Source organism: Zingiber officinale, unplaced genomic scaffold (assembly GCF_018446385.1).
Source record: "Zingiber officinale cultivar Zhangliang unplaced genomic scaffold, Zo_v1.1 ctg65, whole genome shotgun sequence".
Lineage (NCBI taxonomy): Eukaryota > Viridiplantae > Streptophyta > Magnoliopsida > Zingiberales > Zingiberaceae > Zingiber > Zingiber officinale.
In genome coordinates, this window is record NW_024589962.1 from 24,187 (window position 1) to 42,894 (window position 18,708).

Below are 18,708 nucleotides of genomic sequence, written 5' to 3' on the forward strand. Positions count from 1 at the left end.
TAGCCTAATTCTAATAGAGCTTACCGACGAAATCTTTAAAACAATATATTATGTCCTAATTTTAAATTCAAACAATATGATTAAACGGGGGAAAAAAGCTATAAATACCATGTTATTTCATAAAACTTTGTGAGTGTAATAACTCGGCACAAACATAAGAGGAGTTCGATGTGGCATCCGAAGAAAACATCTTCAATTATATAATGGAACCTTTAATGTAGAGGCATCTTCAAAATGTTAAATAAAAAAGAAAGTTACATTATTGATAAATTAATAGTTAATATTAATTTGCATTTTGACTCGATCATTAAACACTTTATTTACCAGAAGAATAGATACAGAAGGCGAAAATTCAAGAAGAAATATGCTAAACCTTTTTTTTTTTAAAAAAAACTTTTTTTTTTGGATTAAAATGAAAATAAGGAGTGCATTTTGGACACTATTTCTCACATCACGTGACAAGCATTAGGATTCTCGTCGCTGAACATGGCCGCCGCCCGCGTCGGCGGCTGGTAGTAACCGTAATAGTTCCCCTGCATCGCCCGCGCGTCGTCGTACCCATGCTTGTAATAGTTGTACGACGAGGAGGCGGCGCCGGCGAGAGCCGGGTGGTGCTGCTGGTTCTGGTGGCTGAAGTCGTACTCTGCGCCGCCGCCGCCGCCGTACTGGAACGGCCACAGCACGGCCCTCCGCCCCGTCCGCCGCACCGCCTTCAGCACCTTCTTCTGCTCCACGTGCCCCGTCACCGTCACCTTCTGACTCGCCATGTCGATCTCCACGCCGTCGACGCCTTCCAGTTTCTGGATCGCTTTGCGGATTTTGCTCTCGCATCCCGCACAATCCATGTGTACGCACATCTCTACAATCTGTTTTTTTTTTTCAAAAAAAAAAAACTCATTTATTAATTTAACAACAACAGCTAACAGATCTAATTTTAAAGAAAAGAAACAGTACTATTACTCACAGTCATTTTTGAAATCTTTCTTCCTCTTTTTTTGCTGAAGTATGAATCGCTTCTCCTGTGAACGACGCAGTGTTGTTGGATTGAGCAAGTAGCAGTGGCTTTAGTGCATATTTATAGAGCGGAAGATTGCGATGCAATTATGAGTACTTTTTTAAAAAATATATAATTATTTATTTAATACTTTAGCACCGACTTCGTCTCGTTCGATTCCAGCCCATCACATAGATGTCTTGTATGAGTGCCCGGGTTTTATGCGGACGTTTTTCTAGTTCAGTGGCGGACGACACGTGTCTCCGTCTTCTTTTTCCGGGAAGTAGAGGAAGCGTGGGAGGTGCTGGGCTGTTTTGTTTTCGGATTCGCTGTCATTATTCATACGCAAATTTAATTTATAGTTTTTCTTATTGGATTAACTACAAATGAAAGTTTGCCACGTTCACTGAATGCGTGTTTGCTGTTTTAAAAAACAACAGATCAAGTTACGGAATCTCGCATTGTGAGCCAGCCGCGCCGGATCCTGTCGACGGGAGCGTACGTTTGACTTGACTAACGCATACCACGTGTCATAAAGTTATTTGTTTGTACGGTGAGGTCGGCAGGGATTGGGGCAACTCTGCTATCTTTCCTGGGGCAGCAATCATAATAGGCGAAAGATTTATTGGTCTAAATTCAAGTAAAAAATTGCCATGTCATCTATGTTCGTGTTTGCTGAATGAGACGTTCGCGGTCGACGGTCTGGAGAGGCACGTGGAAGGTTGGCCCCGACCGAAAGCTATGGGTCTCCTGATGGCGCGGATTATGGGCGAGTGGTTGGCAATTGGAAAATGGGATGAATAAAAAAATAATTGAAATTGAGTTTTAAGTTATTAAGAAATAAGTGACGTGACATAATTGTTTTTTTAATTTAAATGCATTACTTAGTAAATAATTCAATTCATGTTTCGGATGACTGAAACAATAAGACGATGATCGGATCAAACATTTATCCGTCTAAATTTAAAAAAAAAATTATACTTTAAAAATATCAGACGGAGGTATTTTTTAAAATTGATGTTCAAATACTTTTAATAATGAAGTATGATTTTGTAGCACCTGAAAATTTGCAAGGGGCTAAAAAAAAGAATATCTGTGGACCAAACAGGAACAAACTGATTTTGTAGCGAATGGACAAGTAGAATTTCACCTTCTAAGCGTGCTACCGTTGCAGGAAGTCAATAGAGTCGACTCCTATGACTCGGCAAAAACACTCTGGGAGAAGTTCCTAAAGTTGCGTGAAGGAACTTTGGAAGCGAAACTTGCAAGACGCGATATGCTCAGAAACCAACTCATCAACCTTTGGCTAAAAGGAGAGTACGTCGCTTAACTGCACGTCAAACTGAAGGAGTTCATCACCGGACTCACAAATCTCGGAGAAATAGTAACAAACCAAGATTCACAAAGGTACGCATTGAATGTTTTTCCGAGAACACCTGAATGATCCTCAATAATAGACGCCTACTATATTTCTATGGATCTAGAGGTAAATTCATTAGAAAGTTTATTTTCTACTTTAGAACTTTATAAATCTAGATGTGTAGAACTAAGGAACCAAATCAAAATATTGCCTTAAGGGCAAAAATGGACGAACAAGACTCTAAAGACTCTATCAACAAAGATGAAGCAGCCTTAATGGTAAGAAACTTTAGTGAATATCTCAAATCTAACAAATTCAACAAGCTGCAGGATAGGAAATATGTGCGAAGTAAAAGGAAGGTACGATGCTACAATTGCCAAGAAGAAGAGCACATCAAGGACGACTGCCCTAAACTAAAGAAGAAGGAGAAAGAAAAAGACAAAGGGCCCAGACAAATGAAGTACAAAAACTTAAAAGCTATATAGGATGAATCGTCACCCTCTGAGTCTGAGATTGAGGTCTATACCGGACTGACACTAATGGAGGATCATCATAAGGATGAAGAAACTACCTCAGAAATGAGTATCAACGAACGGGGAGAGATGTCGAAAGAAAGCAATAACAAAGGGGAGTATCAGATAATGAAATCATTATGGTAAGTAAGGTATGCTCCCGATCTCCTGAAGAGTTATTTGAATTTATTAAAATGCTTTCTAGAAACATGTACAAATTAGAAAAATAAAAAGTTGAAATTAACCTCAACAAATGCATATCCCCTAGAAAATTTTTGATAAATTGAAAATTAAAAATGATAACCTAAGAGAGCAAATAGAATTACTAAGAAAGAATGATGCATGTTCGAATTTTTCAATAACTGAACAACGATAACTGATCTCAGAAGGCTATAAAAAGTCTCTGGAGTTAGGAATTATTAAATAACTTAACAACAATTTCTGTATTCATTTTCTAGCTAATATATGAGCTTTTTAAAGAGTGTAAGAGATTTCTCCATCTTCAACAAAAGAGATATTTTTAGTAGAGTTTGGCATCTGTCTTGGATTAACAACCACCTAGGTTGTAATCAAGTAAAAATCCTTTCCTTCTTACTTATTATTTTTATAACTTGTTATTTCTTTTATGTTAATTATTTTTACTTAATTAAATCATGCATCCTTGCTTAGCAAAAGCAAGAGATTATTTCTAACTTATTTCATGCTATTCATCCTCCTCTAGCCGACTTATGTGGACCTACAACAATTTCAAACCATATAAAAATATCTATTAATATTGTGTTCATTGTTTATGTTGTAGTATTTCCTATGCTTTAATTACTAATAAAAAAAGATTTGAATATACATGGACAACTACCCAACATAATATATGTGTTCTTGTCTAAGATCGCTATTGGGTGAGTCAGCGAAGAGCAATTGTCATGGAGAAGGTCGTAGGTGATATGATGGCAGGGGAGACACAAAATTCCTACAAACGCTCAACAAGAGGTTAAAAGTAGGCGTTGAGGTTGGACTCGACATGACCACTCCGACACTTAAGTTAGCACAAGGGTTAGAGAAAAAGAAAAGTCATAGAGGAGAAGAGTTCGAATGTCTATTGTGCATACTTATGCCCATGGAAGCAGGTGACCTTTTAAAGGGTTGTAAGTGTGTGCTTATGTTACCCACATATGTTGCCCATGCCTTTCGAGAGAAATGACTATGTTGTCCATGCCCTCCGAGAGAAACAACTATGTTGCCCACATTATTCGAGAGAAACGATTACACAACTGAGATGATCATGTTGCTTCCTTATCCAAACACCTCCTATGTTTTTAGCAAGCCACATAGGATGTAAGCCCCAACCAGGTGTGGTTGAGCTGAAAGAGTTTATTGACCAAGTTGATGGAGTCGGGTAACCAAGTTGAAAGAGTCAAGTGACCAAACTGTCCTAACTAAGGGTGGTTGAGTTGAAGGAGTCTGCTAACCAAGCTTAAGGAGTTGCATGACCAAATTGAAGGAGTTGGGTGACCAAACTGAGGGAGTTTGATGATCGGACTGAAGGAGTCTGATGACCAAGCTGAAGGAGTTGAGTGATCGAGTTGAGAGAGTCTAGTAAACCAAACTAAAGGATTCGGGTAACTAAGCTGAAGGAGTCAAATGACCGAGTTGTCCCAACCAAGGGTGACTAATCTGAATGAGTCTGTTGACCAATTTAAAGAAGTCATATGACCGAGTTGAGGGAGTTCGATAAATCGAGCTGACGAAGTTGGATGACCGAGTTGAGGGAGTATGATAAACCGAACTCAAGGAATCAGTTAATTGAATTGAAGAGGTCGAGCTATGTTAGGTTCGCCTGGATCAAGTTTGACTTTTCTACTCCCTTTTGTGTTATAATTCTGCTTGACTTTTTACCCCAATTAAACTTTGGATTGACTTAAAGATGCCACGTGTATTCCTATTTACTCGACACATCAATATGTAAAATTTATAATTCAAGAAAAAAAAAAATCATAATCAATAATGATGTTAAAATAGAAAAATATTTCTATTAATTTGGCCTAAAATATTACATAATTCTAAAAAAGAGTTTACACATGAGTAAATGGATAAGCCATCATGCAACACGTATGTAAATATATCAGTATACAGTATTCGATTGATTGAACTATGGTTTATATTTTTACCCAAAGTTCACAATTACAATTCAATTAAGAACCATCTTTTTACTATTATTTAGGCAGAAATAGATTCAACCAAATAGACTGGAAAAGGCGTATCTTAAAATTTTATATAAATAGATATGTAATTTGATAAATTTCAAAATAAAGTGTGGTATGTGGATATTTTGCAATTTTAGATATTTTTTTTAAAAAGCTTTTTAAACATTATTAATTTGGGCCGGTTCAGGGCGGCCCAAAAAGGCATCCCCGATAAGATATTGTCGGGTAACACATGGACGCAGAATTGACACACTTCTCGGTTCGCCATCGTGCATTGCATTTCACCAAAGTCATACCCGCCAATCACTAATGACGAACTGCGCATTATACAGACGGACCCACATACATTCTACTTCGTAAATGGAGTAAGGGTTCACAGTTCACTGAAGGCGTCATTTGCTTTCCGCGTCACTGAAAGCATCACCAACGCTCTCCGCAGCGCCGGCGATGGTGGTGCTCACCGCCTCCGCCTGCTCGACCTATCGCCTGGTGATCCGTTCGGAGGCGCACTCGGTGGAGGAGGACCCCTCCCCGACCCTCCCCAGCCGCATCGTCCTCCCTAAGAAGAAGCCAGTCAAGTGGTCCACCGGCGTCGCTCCCGGCGAGTACGGGGGCCCCCCGACAACCACCAAACTCAGGAAGTACTGGGGCGGGGGTGACGAGGATCCCGTCACCGCCACTGATGACTTCATCTGGAACAAGGAGTTTCTAGGCCGCATGCAGCAGCTCCTCGACGGAGACCAATCAAACCCTAATTCTGTTCCTTCTCTTGTAATTTCTACCTTCTTACCTCGAATATACCTACGACTCTCATGATTTCAGATTTGAATTCACATAATTTAACAGAACAAGGAGCCAGATTCAGGATTCCTAAGCCTCAATCGATCCATGAGCCTCGACAGGTTTACCATCACATCTTGTTTTTCTATTGAAAAATTATTATTATTATTGTTATTCAATCCTATGGATTGAGAGAAAGTGTGCCATTTGCAGCATGGAGGTCGATCTTAGCAAAGAATTGATGCCACCACCAAAGCCGGTGTTGGAGCAGCAGGTAGAAGCCGCAAGGAGAGGTCTTTCTTTCACCGAAGTGAGTTTTTTTTTAATCTATCTTGATGTTAAAGTGAGGAACTTGATTCATTGAATTGATTGATTGAATTATTTACTTTTTCTTGTTAGATCAATAATGATGCTTCATCACCGAGATGGAGGTTCGTACCTACACGAAGGGAGCAAGCAAAGTGGGATAGAGCAACAAAGGCAGCCACCGGTGGTAGTGTAAGTAATGACAATTGTTAAGTTCTTCCCTTGATTAGTGTAGTGTATCCATTGTGCCTTCAGAGTTCAAAATTTATGTAAGTATCACAAGTGTCTCTAGGATTGCTGAATTGGTTAGAGATTGCTCTAATGCAATTTGTAATTTTCTAGAATCCATCTCCACAAATCATGCACTTGTACATTCAAATCCAATATCTCTAGAATATGAAATAATTTCAACCATTGGCTTACATGATGGAATCTTTGTCCCCATTGGTAGAGCGAAACAAATACATATAACAGAAACAATTTTGTGTGCTTCATTGTAAGATTATATCTTCAAAGAGAATCCATATCTAGGTAATATGAAAGAAAAAATTGAATTAAAAATTGGACAAATCATGGTTTACACATTGTACTAGATACCTCTCAATCCTTTATAGGTTCTTCTCTCAACATAGATCCAAAAGTGAAAAGCCTCACCTTTAGTGTTTTTCTGTTATAAGTCTTTCATCTCTTGTAATATTCAAATGTACCTCACAATGTCTTCTAGGCTTCTAAGCACACCACTTGTGAAAAAAGACATTTGTTATAACTAAAGAAGCACAACTACAACTAAATGTGAACATCTGCTGCAACTAAAGGAAGACACTTGCTGTAATTAAATCAGAAGAATGATATGACTAAACGAGTGCATCAGGATTCTAGTAAATTTTCCTTTTAATAAATATGAAAAAAGACATCCACCTCATTATAAAATTAATAAAAATGCTTTAAGATTGGTGTTGCCAAAATTGTGTAGCACCAATTCAGGCACCACCCTTCACATATCCGGTACATGATGGGTGCCTTTATGTGTAAATTTTATCCATACTTGTGTACTTGGCCCCATATTCCATTTCTATTCCTCCATCAAAAGATTAATTTTACTGATTTCTACTTTTACTATGAAAAGGCCATAAATTGCAAAAGAAAAAAAGAAAAAGGCAATTCCATTTTTGTTTTCTCCATATGATTTTGTAAGATTCTAAAACTTTGCAGGAACTTATTTTGCGTGAGTCAAGACGGGAACGAGGTGATCCAAAGATATTGGCAGCACAATCACGACAGCAGTATCTAAAGGTAAAACTCATTAAAGAGGAATACATAAATGATAAAACTCTTATGTTAAGCATACTGTGTTCCTTTAATTCTTTATTAGATCCACTATTATTTGATGTAGCAGTTATCTGTTAACCTTCTCTAGACATTGTATTGCTGTGCTGTTCTTGCAGTTGAAACAGAAGTTACAAATTCTTACTGCCAGTATAGGTGGAATTGGAGTTGTATCTGCATATTTTACCTACACTCCTGAAATTGCAGTTAGGTAAGACAGCATCACAATCATCAATTTTTTATCTGTTCATGAATCGTCTCCATCACTATGATGCCTGTTAATTGTGTTATAAGTCTGAGAGAGCTTAATTCAACCTAAAATCCATGCATTGATGTGGGTGGCAACCCAAAAGACCCTCTTTTGTATTAAACATATTATTAGAACTTTCATTTAGAGATGTGAGATTAAGTGGAATTTTACCTCATACTTTTTATTATCTTTAAGTTGCCTTCGTAAGCTCAACAACATTAGAAAGTGAGGGGCTGACTCTAATATCATATTTAAGTTCAAGAGGGAGCTCAATCTAATCCAAAATCTCAGGGCACTTAGATAGGGTACCTTTATGCATTCAAGCATGTTATAATAATCCCCATTTGCAGATCAGGGTCTAAAGAGTTGGTGTTTTGTCATACACATCACTTGTCACTTATCACTCATCTTCCAAGAGATTCATTTTTCCCTCGTCTGGTTTTGATTGTATTATTTTGAGTGGAATTACATTGATGTAATTCAGTAATTAATTTCTTCATCCTTGCTATCTTAGCTTATTTATGCCCCTCTTGAAACTATTTCTTCTCAAATTACGTTAAAAAATATTTGCTAGCAAGTTTTATTTCTAGGATCGGAAATTTGACAATTTTATTGCTTCAGCTTCGGTGCAGGATTGATTGGTTCATTGGCATACATACGGATGCTAGGCAATACGGTTGACTCAATGGCTAATGGTGCAAAAGGGTTGATGAAGTATGTGGCATCAATATGATTTTTTTTTTCCCTAGTGAAATTAAGAACCCTCTACATGAAAGTAGCCACTACTCACATCTCTATCCGTTAATAGGATGTGTTCATGCTTACTCATGAGGTTGTAAATCTTAAGAGTCTTGTGGCACAAGAAATAGAATAGACAAAATATTAATTATCCATTTGATTTGATCGACCCATTTGACTCACTGCACTTGATTGACCCATCCAATTCATTTGCTTGATCTCTTTTGTTTGGTCAGTTAGCATGCTTGGAAACTCAACCAATCGGAACAACTAATTTGGTTTAACCAACTCAACTACCCTCCTTGATCCACTTGACCCAACTTGTTCGGCCCCTTGGTTCCATCTAGTGCAGTCGACATGGCTAGTGCATTTGGCCATACGATATGTCTGAGCTATGTTCAACCAACTGATCTTGTTTGCCTAGCTAGTCATGCCCCACTGACTCGCTTGATCGAGTTGACCTAATCAATCCATTATTCTATCATCAAATTAAAAAATACCTCCAAGGTTTAGTTTATCTCAAGATGTCTAAGGTTTCTATTTGGTTATTAAGATGCTCTCTCTCTCTCTGACAATTGGTAATTTAGAATGATAAACTAGATTAGTTTGGCCTTGTCATATCATTAACAAAATTAAAAGTTGGGAGTGGCTTGGAGTGCTGACATTACCAAAAATTTTAGTATTATTTAAAAAAAACATTAAACTTTGGAGAATATTTTAATAATTCTTCCATGGGCACTAACGAAATGTTTCCTGGTTGGCAGAGGAGCCGTTGGACAACCACGGCTACTGGTTCCAGTTATACTAGTGATGATGTTTAACAGGTGGAATGAGTAAGTTCCTTGCACCTCAAAAAGTATTTTTCTCAATATGCTGCATTAATTTTTTATTTCTGCAAATTTTTCATGTACATAATTTTTCCTCTAGTTATGAGTACAGAGAATTGAATAAGTTATTGATCAAAATTTAGATGATCAATATTTAGTCTGATCCAAAATTTTCAGGATAAGAAAAATTGAACCAATAAGCTAAATCTGACCCAACTCGAATCAGGTCAATTAGATCACATCAAAGTAATTATTAATATTAATAATTTAGTTCTTGCAAAAAAAAAAAAATCTAACATTTTAAGGTAAATATCCATAACTAAATGTATCAAAAGACCTCTGTAATGTCAACTACTCATAATCTAAACACATAACAACAAAACATACTAATCATACAGGCAATAGTCACCAAGACTTAAGAATTCTTAATTTTTTAATAGGACTGCTTTACTATTAAAGTTAATTATGTACAAATCTCACTCGACAAATTTCTCCTATTAAAGTTAATTAGTCATAGAGTCGACTAACGAGTGATTTTACAATGCAGGTAACTAAAATTTAAGTTATTTAAATGTCTGTATAATTAAACTTGTAGCAGGTTGAGTTACTTGGTATTTTGAGTTAGATATCCATATCCCACTAAAATCCAAAATACATTACATCTTTTTGATCTCTGAATCTACCCATAATCAAAATACTATTAAATTTTAGATAAGATATCCATCGGTTTAGATTTTCTGTACATGCCATATTTTCTTATTAACAAAAGTTTTTTTCCCCCTTGTATCATTCAGGGTATTAGTACCAGATTATGGTTTTATCCACTTAGAGCTGATACCAATGCTGCTTGGGTTTTTCACCTACAAGGTTGCTACTTTTGCCCAAGCGCTCCAGGAGGCCATTGACACAGTCAATAGGAAGAGCTAAGCATGAACAAGAAACATCACCGAGTAGCAGTTGCTTTTCGTAACGAGTTTCATTATTTATTCTTCCTTCTTTTGGGTGTCTTTGATTTATGTAAACAGACATTTAATGTCTTATAAGGGGCGAATGGTAGATGGAGAACACAATTTCTCAAAGAAATTTCTCTATTTAAGATCATTTGTAAGATGCAGAACAAAAAGGAAACGAAGTAGCAAAAAAAATCAAAGTGTACGTTTGCTCGTGGTGTTGTTTTTCTTTTGCTGCTGTTAATGGCCTGTGGATGGAGCATAAATAGAATGATACAGTTGGAAAACAATAAAAACCCTCAGACTCAGAGTCATTCATTCCGTCATGATGAAAGGATTTCTTGATTTAACTGCACCTTACAAGTCAACATGTTCAATTTAACATATTTAATTTATTTTGGATAAGTTTATTCCTATCAATTAATAGAGCAAATTGCTAATCCTAATTTTATGCGACGACTTGTGAACAATTAGGATACATAGGTATTTGTTTCCATATAGTTAATTAATTAATTAATTTCATTTAAAGGAATTTTTCTATATCATCAATACAACGTGGTACCGAGATCCCTTTACGACTATCTCATATTATTGAGAAGGAGTTCAGTAGAAATCTAAATTGACAATTGTATGAACAGGATATATAGATGTGATGAAATTCCCCCGTCAATCCGTCCTAGAGTCAATACGAAGGAGGTAAATCACGGACGGCTACTAACTTTTAGAAGCGACTAGCACATAAGGGAGATATTTACCTCGACTTTACCGAGATTTGAACCTCAGACCTCATGATAACCACTAGACCGTCTCGAGGGGACAGTTCCTATATTGTCAATGATTTGATTACAAGATGACATAAAACATGAAGCATTTAATTTGAACCCCAAGTTAATGTAATGATAAACACACACTGGGACTCCTCGTGCACCTAAGGGGTGCAAGAAATTCACCTCTCGCATTTGATTCATTTGTTCGTCTCATTGAGGCAGGCTAGGGAGGGATAAATAATCCTGTAATTAAAATAAAAACTTTTATTGCTTTCGACTTACAATGAACACACGTTAGTTAATTAGAAATAAAAGTATAAAATGAAAATAAGAGACACAAGGAATTTATTTGGTTTGCAACCAAGGAGGTTACTAGTCCAAGGCAATAGAAGCTCATTAAGATTCTCCTTTGATATAGGCAGAGAAACCTCTTACAAGCATTGAAAGTACGAACAACTAAAAATACGATTACGAAAATGAAGTACAGGTGTTGTGTTAAACTCCTAGGACTAGGGCTCTATTTATAGCCTACTAATCAAATTTGTCTGTTGGCTGACGTGGCAGCTCAGGGCCCTGGAGCAGGTCCGGGCGCCCCTAGTGGTGCACTTTATCTGCTTCGCAACAGCTCTTCAACTGCTTGATGATAATATTTTATCCTCGCCCGAATGCCTTGATTGGTGCTGACGTGGACTTTGAATGTCATCCTCGCAACAACATCTCGATGGGGCGCATGTGCTAGCCCAAGGTGGTCTAGGTGCCCAAACTGGTCCGAGTGCCTGGATAAGTCAACTTCGTGTTGACTTGTCTGGTTGTTCCGGTCGCTTGAGTGATTCTCTAGCCATTTAGATTTGAGCTCACCTGAATCCAACTCTGATCTTCTCCTTGAGCCCTCCCTCACTTCTTGTTCCTCGGAAGCGTCGTGAATGTTCTTCTAGTTCATCGGTGTACTCTTCCACAACTTATCATCATTCGAATGCATCGAGCCCATCAACTCACTTCTCGTGTCACTTTCTCATCCGCTGCGTCTTTCGCTCGACTTCTTTGTTCCTTAAGTCCTTTCACATTTAGAAACAAAGCATCAAATAACACAAAGTCTAACTTGACTTAGTTTATCACATCAAAATCAACCCGAAATACTTATATTATTGGGTTATTGTGCGAAATGCCACTTACGCTTTAAGAACTGCTCTCCTGCGGAACGCTGCATGCGGAACGGTGCAGAATGCTGACCTGGACGCGCCACGTCAATTGCGTTAAAGTAAAAAAGAAACATTAAAGCAAAAAAAACATGCGACACACCATTTCTTCACCTCTCTCACCGAACTAGGGTTTCACAGTCGCTCCTCCCTTTCTCGTAGCGCACTCCTCTCCTCGCTGCTAGCTCTCTCGCATCAAAGCGCTCCTCTCCTCCTCGCGAGCTCTCTCATCGTGACACACTCCTACTCCTCCCCGCAGGCTCTCTCGCGGCGACACGCTACATCCTGTCAGGTTAAACAAATTTTCTCCAGTGACACCTTGCTTACAAAACTGCTCATTGATGTTTATTTTTCATTTCGCAACAACTACAAACATAAACTCAAAATTGGTTGAAGATTTCCACAAAAATTGAAATAAAACTACTCCTTAAGACGGTAAGCTTGATATAATTTGTTTAGTACATGCTATGACTTTGTAAATTTCAACAAATATTTGATACATCAGTCTTAGCTACATGAGTATTGTTTGGAATTTATAAAATCTGCATTTTTTTTAGGGCAATGTGTCCTACTTTAGATTGTTTGTGCTGTTAAACATTTATGTATATTTGTGGGAGATTGATTGTTCTGTTGTTAAATAGAAATACTTATTAATTGCAAGGAAGCTAATAGCCAATAATATTATATTTTTGTGTTACAAATTTGTGTTTCAAATTTGTTTCTGTTTAACCAATAAAATTTACTTCTTCATTTTTTTATTAAGCAGGAAATTTTTCATGTCCCTTATAATGTCCCTTGTTTTCCTTTTTCAGATCTTTTTTCTATTTTATACCGGCAGGAAGAAAGATTATTTTTCTTTAGAAAACTATTAGTTTGCTTCTGTTATTTTTCTTTAGAAATTTCATGATTTGTATTGCTTTAGAGATTGCATGATTTGTTCAATCAAGTTTAGAGTTTAGTGTCTCTGTCAAGTTAATTGAAAAACTTAAGTTTGTTGTTTATTCTAAAATAAGATATAGTATTTATTTATTTATTTATTTATTTATCTATTGTCAAATATAATATGAGGGGGCCAGAAATGGAAGAAAAATAGAGTTGATGATCATGAATTCATTCCCTAAGCTGCAGATGATCGAAAGCCAAAAAATTAGAATGGAATAAGCATCACTAGAGGATGCATATTCGTTCTATAACCAATATGCACGAGAAGCCGGATTTAGTTCAAGGAATTACACGAGTAAGAAAAACAAGATGACAAATGAAGTGACGTGAAAATAAATTGTATGCTTTTAAGAAGGATATACAAATGTAATGTGGAACAATAAATATGCAAATGTTGATCAACAAACAAGGGAAAGAGCACGTGACGCAGTTAGAACGGATTGTAAGTCAAATATTGCATTTGTCAAGAAACAAATGAGACCTAATTGGGTTGTCAGTAATTTTATAGAAACTCATAATCATCCACTCTTGATTCTATCAAAGGTGCATTTGTTATACTTGCATCGTAATGTTTCAGCAACAAAGAAAACATTAACAAAATAATTTTCAAAGGTCAATGTACCAACTTGTCAACAAATGCGATTATTGAAGATAGAGTATAGAGTCCCTGAGCGAGTTGGTTGCTTAGAAAAATATATTAGAAACTTTGAGAGAAATCTAAGGGATGAATAAAAAGGTATTGATGCTAAAACACGGATTAAGTTATTTACATCTGAACAAGAGAAGAATTCTTCTTTTTTTCTTTGATCATGAGACTGATCCAGATAATAGATTTAGTAAGTGTTTTTGGACTGATCATGTATCAAGAAGAGCGTATAGTGTATTTGACGATGTAGTTGTATTTGATATGACATATAACACCAACACATATGGCTTGATTTTTGCACCATTTGTAGGAGTTAATTATCATAATCAGACAATTCTTTTTGGTTACGGGTTTCTAAGTGATGAGAAAACTGAGTCTTTTGTTTGGTTGCTTCCAAAGTTCTTAGAAGTCATGCCTAAAGATGCACCAATTATTTTCATCACTGATCAGGATCCTGCTATGACAAATGTCATTGCACAAGTTTTCCCTCAAACAGTACATCAATATTATTTGTGACACATATTGAACAAATTCCCAAATAAATTAGACCTTTTGACTTTTCGAAACTGCTATAACAGTGTAAAGAATGTTATTACAAATTCTACAACACATGATGATTTTGAGAAGTCATAGGAAGAGACTATCAAGTGTGCTAACTTAGAGAAAAATGATTGGTTGTCTTTGATGTATGAATTACGACACAAATGGGTGCCAGCATATTTTAGTCATGTATTTTCTACAGGAATGTCAAGTAGTCAATGATCTGAAAGTTCACATGTATTTTTCTAGAAATATGTCTAAAATAAGAACTCATTAATGAATTTTATCACCCATTTTAATAGAGCACTGAGACGCCAAAGATATAATGAGTTAGTTGTAGACCATATTGATTTGAATGAGCGTCCCAAGATTAAGACAACCTGGCTAATGGAAACTCAGATGGTTAAGTTGTACACAAAAAAAGAAATGGCTAGAGTTTCAAAGTGAAATGACCGAGAGTCATAATTATTATGTGCAACAGACATTTACAGGATTTGCCTCAGCGGTTTACCATGTGATGAAATTTCAAAGTCCTTCTTCCTCAAAATCAAGAGTGCTCACGCATGACAAACAAAGGGACTACATATCGTGTAGTTGCATGAAATTTGAGTTTGAGGGCATTCTATGCAGACATATGTTATTTTTTTCGTATCAACTAAGTGTTTTTTTTTGCCTGATACGTATATACTCAAACGATGGACACGAGATGCAAAAGTTGGAGCAATATATGTTTTAGGGGAGAAAAATGTCATTAATGATCCAGATTCAGAAAGGTAACTAATGTTTAGGGACTCGAGGTTGTCCTATAAAGCTTCAATATTAGTTGATGATGCATCTATGAATGATGAAAGGACAACCTTCGTAAATGAACAATTTAATTGTATCTACAACAATTCAATTGTATCTACAGCAAAATAAAAGAGATGCCCATTAGTACAACATGCAATGATAGAAGTAAAAAAAATAAAATCCATTGATGAGGGCTTTGGTATTAGTGATCCTTCTACAGTAAGAACTAAGGGATGTGGAAAGAGATTGAAATCATCAAAGGAGAAATCAACCTCAAATTTCAGGCTTTGTCATGGATGCGGACATCGAGGAGTGTCACATGACAAGCATAACTATCCAAATTTACAACAAGCATATGTGTCATTCTGCATTTCTATTATAAGTTTACTTGCAAACACAAATTTATTTTATTACATTTTGTAAATATAACAATGTGTCAATTAGCAGATCAACTGAAGATAATAATCTTAACAGTGTTGATGACACATATAAATCGAATTTGGGATCTATAGCTGGTACTATCAAAATTATAATTTGTTAAATTATAATGGTTTATTGAGAAAATTAATTTAATAAATTATTTTTATTGTTGCAAGTTCTAACAACATGCTTTAGGATGTTAGGATACTTGCATATTGTATATGTCCCTTCTATCTCTACAAGAAGCAGGTTGTGATTTTGAATTCTAAAGTTCAAGCTTGTTGATGTCAAGATGCTTACATACTGTATTTTGAATTGTGAAATATTGGCTCATGACCTGTTGGCTGATAATTTACTAATCAAGTATGTCAGCAAACTGCAGAAGAATAGGTAGTGGATGAAACTCCAAAAGGATCACTTCTATATGCTCCATAAGATTAGTTGTTAGTGTATACAGTATACTTGCATATATTACTGCTTCTTGTTTGCATCCAGTACTGCTTCTTGCTTCCATACATGTTGTTAATTTAAATTACCTAAATAATGTTGTAGGAACCAGCAGTGCAAGCTGGAAATGTAGTTCTTGGATATAGCAGTGCAAGCTAGAAATGTAGTTCTTGGATATAGCAGTGCAAGCTAGAAATGTAGTTTTTTCAAGCAGTGCAAGTGGAGAAACAACAGGAGTTAATATGGATTTTTTTGGTCTCACAGGATCAACATTATTATCATTTTTTGAAAGTTTGAATGCAGTGGTGTATGCATAGTAATATTATACTGATATTCTTGATAAGAATTAAGTGTTATAGGCTATTAAAATTTGAATGCAGTGGTGTTATATTAATATCATTTTGTAAAAGCTTAAGTTGGCTCAAGTTGGTCTCACAGGATCACCATTAATATCATTTTGTTTGAAGTGTTCTATCTTTCAAAGTGTTATATCATTTCTTGAGTTGCATTGTTCACTTTTTTCTCTCCCCTATTTTCCTTTCTTTCTTTCTTATTTCTGTTGTGTCTTTTCTCCTTTTTCATTCAATATTAAATTATTTTAATTTAATTGTTTCAAATATTGAGTTTTGATGATGGTTTCATACTGTAGCATACTAACAGTATATCTAGGAATTTGCCTCAATGATTGTTGATGAAATTATGGAAATAACAAATTTCATTGATTTCTTCATTTACATCATATCATAAAGCGAAGAGCTTAATTGATTTCTTGTAGTGTACTTACTAAATTAAGCTCACAATAAGTTTAAGTTCTTTCAAATACAAAAATTAGTAGCATGAACCAGAGCTGACTGTCCTCCTTCCCAAGTTAAAATCTTTACTTCCATTTATTTAAACAATTTACTTGAGTTTTAGTTGCAATTTGCATGATTCATACTGATTTACAGCTCCAAGGTTTTAATGGTTGTTGGAACTTCTATGCCTCAGACTGGTAGTATTTCTCAAAATAAAAATTAAAGGTTCCATCTCAGATTTGATGTAGAAATTAGTACAATCATCTAACTTAACCATTACTCAGTAGATAATGTGGGGGGCTATCAGTAAGTAAAAGGATAAAACTTACATATGTTGGCTACATGAAGTTCAATTTTGCTCACAAATTTTTGTCCTATTTCCTATTCCTAATAAGAGAGACCATGTTGCCAAGAAAAACCGCTAAATGCATAACCATATGCAATAAGGTGGTTCTTCTCTCTATTTTGTCGGTAATAGGACAATTTTAAAGTTGTAAGAACAAAACAAAACAAGTTACATTAGAAAAGAAATTACACCACTTAGAGTTACATCACAATGTCAAGTTACATCAAAACATAAGTTACATCAACCATATCGCCATCATCACAATCCAATTATATACAACTACAACAATAGCAACTCTAAATTTTCTATTCAATGAACATATTTCATCACTCAACCGTATAGTTATATGATTGTTGTTCTCATCATCCAGAACATCATTGTATTCAACTGTACCCTCATAACTATTACATTTCTTCAATTCACTAATTTCCAACATTAATTTTTTGTTATTCCTCTAGGTCATTCCATAAGAAGAAGTGGGTGTTTTGCTGAATTTCAAATTAACTTAACCAAAACTCAATAATTTAAAAACTCACAAAATCATGTTGATATAACAAAAACTTACTCTATATTTTGAACATGAAAAAAAATCACCTTCCTAGATTGGATTCCGTCCATGATGTCTAGAGAGTAGCTCGTAACTCACAATAACACAATATGTGAGGAGCTTCACATTACTCATCGTTCATACGTCGTCGAGTGAAAGATGATGCTGATGAAGAGCCGACTGTCATGATTTTTCTTTCCTTGTACCTGAATAGCACCAATATGCGAAAAAGATATAAAATCGATTAAAGTATGTAATTTTTGATGAAAAAAAGCTAACAATACCCCCCAACGTGCATAAAATGCCTCAATTCAATTCAAGAATGCGAAACTCGACATTACCTATCCATCGTGTAAAACCTACCCCATGGACCATAAAGTTATATAGGTTGGAGATATTCAGCCTAATTTGATCAAATTATGTCCCAAGAAACACTTACAAACAAATCTACATACTAGTTGTCTCACAATTTAAGAACATCTAACAAATTTTATATGTAACACATCTACATATTAGTAAAAAACTAAAATCAATTGCATAGAGCATTCTCAAACATGTTTATCTCATGTAACAAAAACAAATTTGCAACACAAATTATGCCTACTACATATAGAGTTTTAAACTACAATGCTACTTGCATCTCTCTATGCCAACAATTGTTCCAAGGATTTGTGATGGACAGCATTTACCTATCATTTGTTCCTAAGTATTTTTGCAAAATTTTCTTTTTCCATATGAGAAACTTTGCATGGAATGAACTTGCATGGTTAAATAGAAACAAAATTTGAAACACAAATTTGTAACAAAAAAGGTAATTTTATTGGTTATTAGCTTCCCTACAATTAATAAGTATTTCTGTTTACCAACATCAACAATCAATCTCCCACAAAATACACAGAAATGTTTAACAACACAAACAATCTAAAGCAAGACACATTGTCCTAAAAAAATACAAATTTTGAAAATTCCAAACAATACTCATGTAGCTAAGACTGATGTATCAAATATTTGCTGAAATTTATAAAGTCAT

General features: G+C 35.6%; 2 protein-coding genes across 2 annotated transcripts; one reads left to right on the plus strand and one right to left on the minus strand.

Annotated features, from left to right (window-relative positions):
- Positions 1–235: 235 nt before the first annotated feature.
- LOC122037586 (heavy metal-associated isoprenylated plant protein 28-like) lies at positions 236–1,122 on the minus strand. The gene is made up of 2 exons (XM_042597113.1): positions 965–1,122; positions 236–866 (listed from the first exon to the last, which is right to left on the minus strand). Exons 1-2 carry the CDS (start codon positions 968–970, stop codon positions 447–449), a joined length of 426 nt encoding a protein of 141 aa, XP_042453047.1. The 5' UTR covers positions 971–1,122; the 3' UTR covers positions 236–446.
- Positions 1,123–5,428: 4,306 nt separating this feature from the next.
- Positions 5,429–10,449, plus strand: LOC122037585 (protein CONSERVED ONLY IN THE GREEN LINEAGE 160, chloroplastic-like). Its single transcript, XM_042597112.1, has 9 exons — positions 5,429–5,838; positions 5,914–5,969; positions 6,061–6,157; positions 6,247–6,345; positions 7,366–7,446; positions 7,599–7,690; positions 8,351–8,443; positions 9,232–9,300; positions 10,089–10,449. Exons 1-9 carry the CDS (start codon positions 5,515–5,517, stop codon positions 10,219–10,221), a joined length of 1,044 nt encoding a protein of 347 aa, XP_042453046.1. The 5' UTR covers positions 5,429–5,514; the 3' UTR covers positions 10,222–10,449.
- Positions 10,450–18,708: the final 8,259 nt, after the last annotated feature.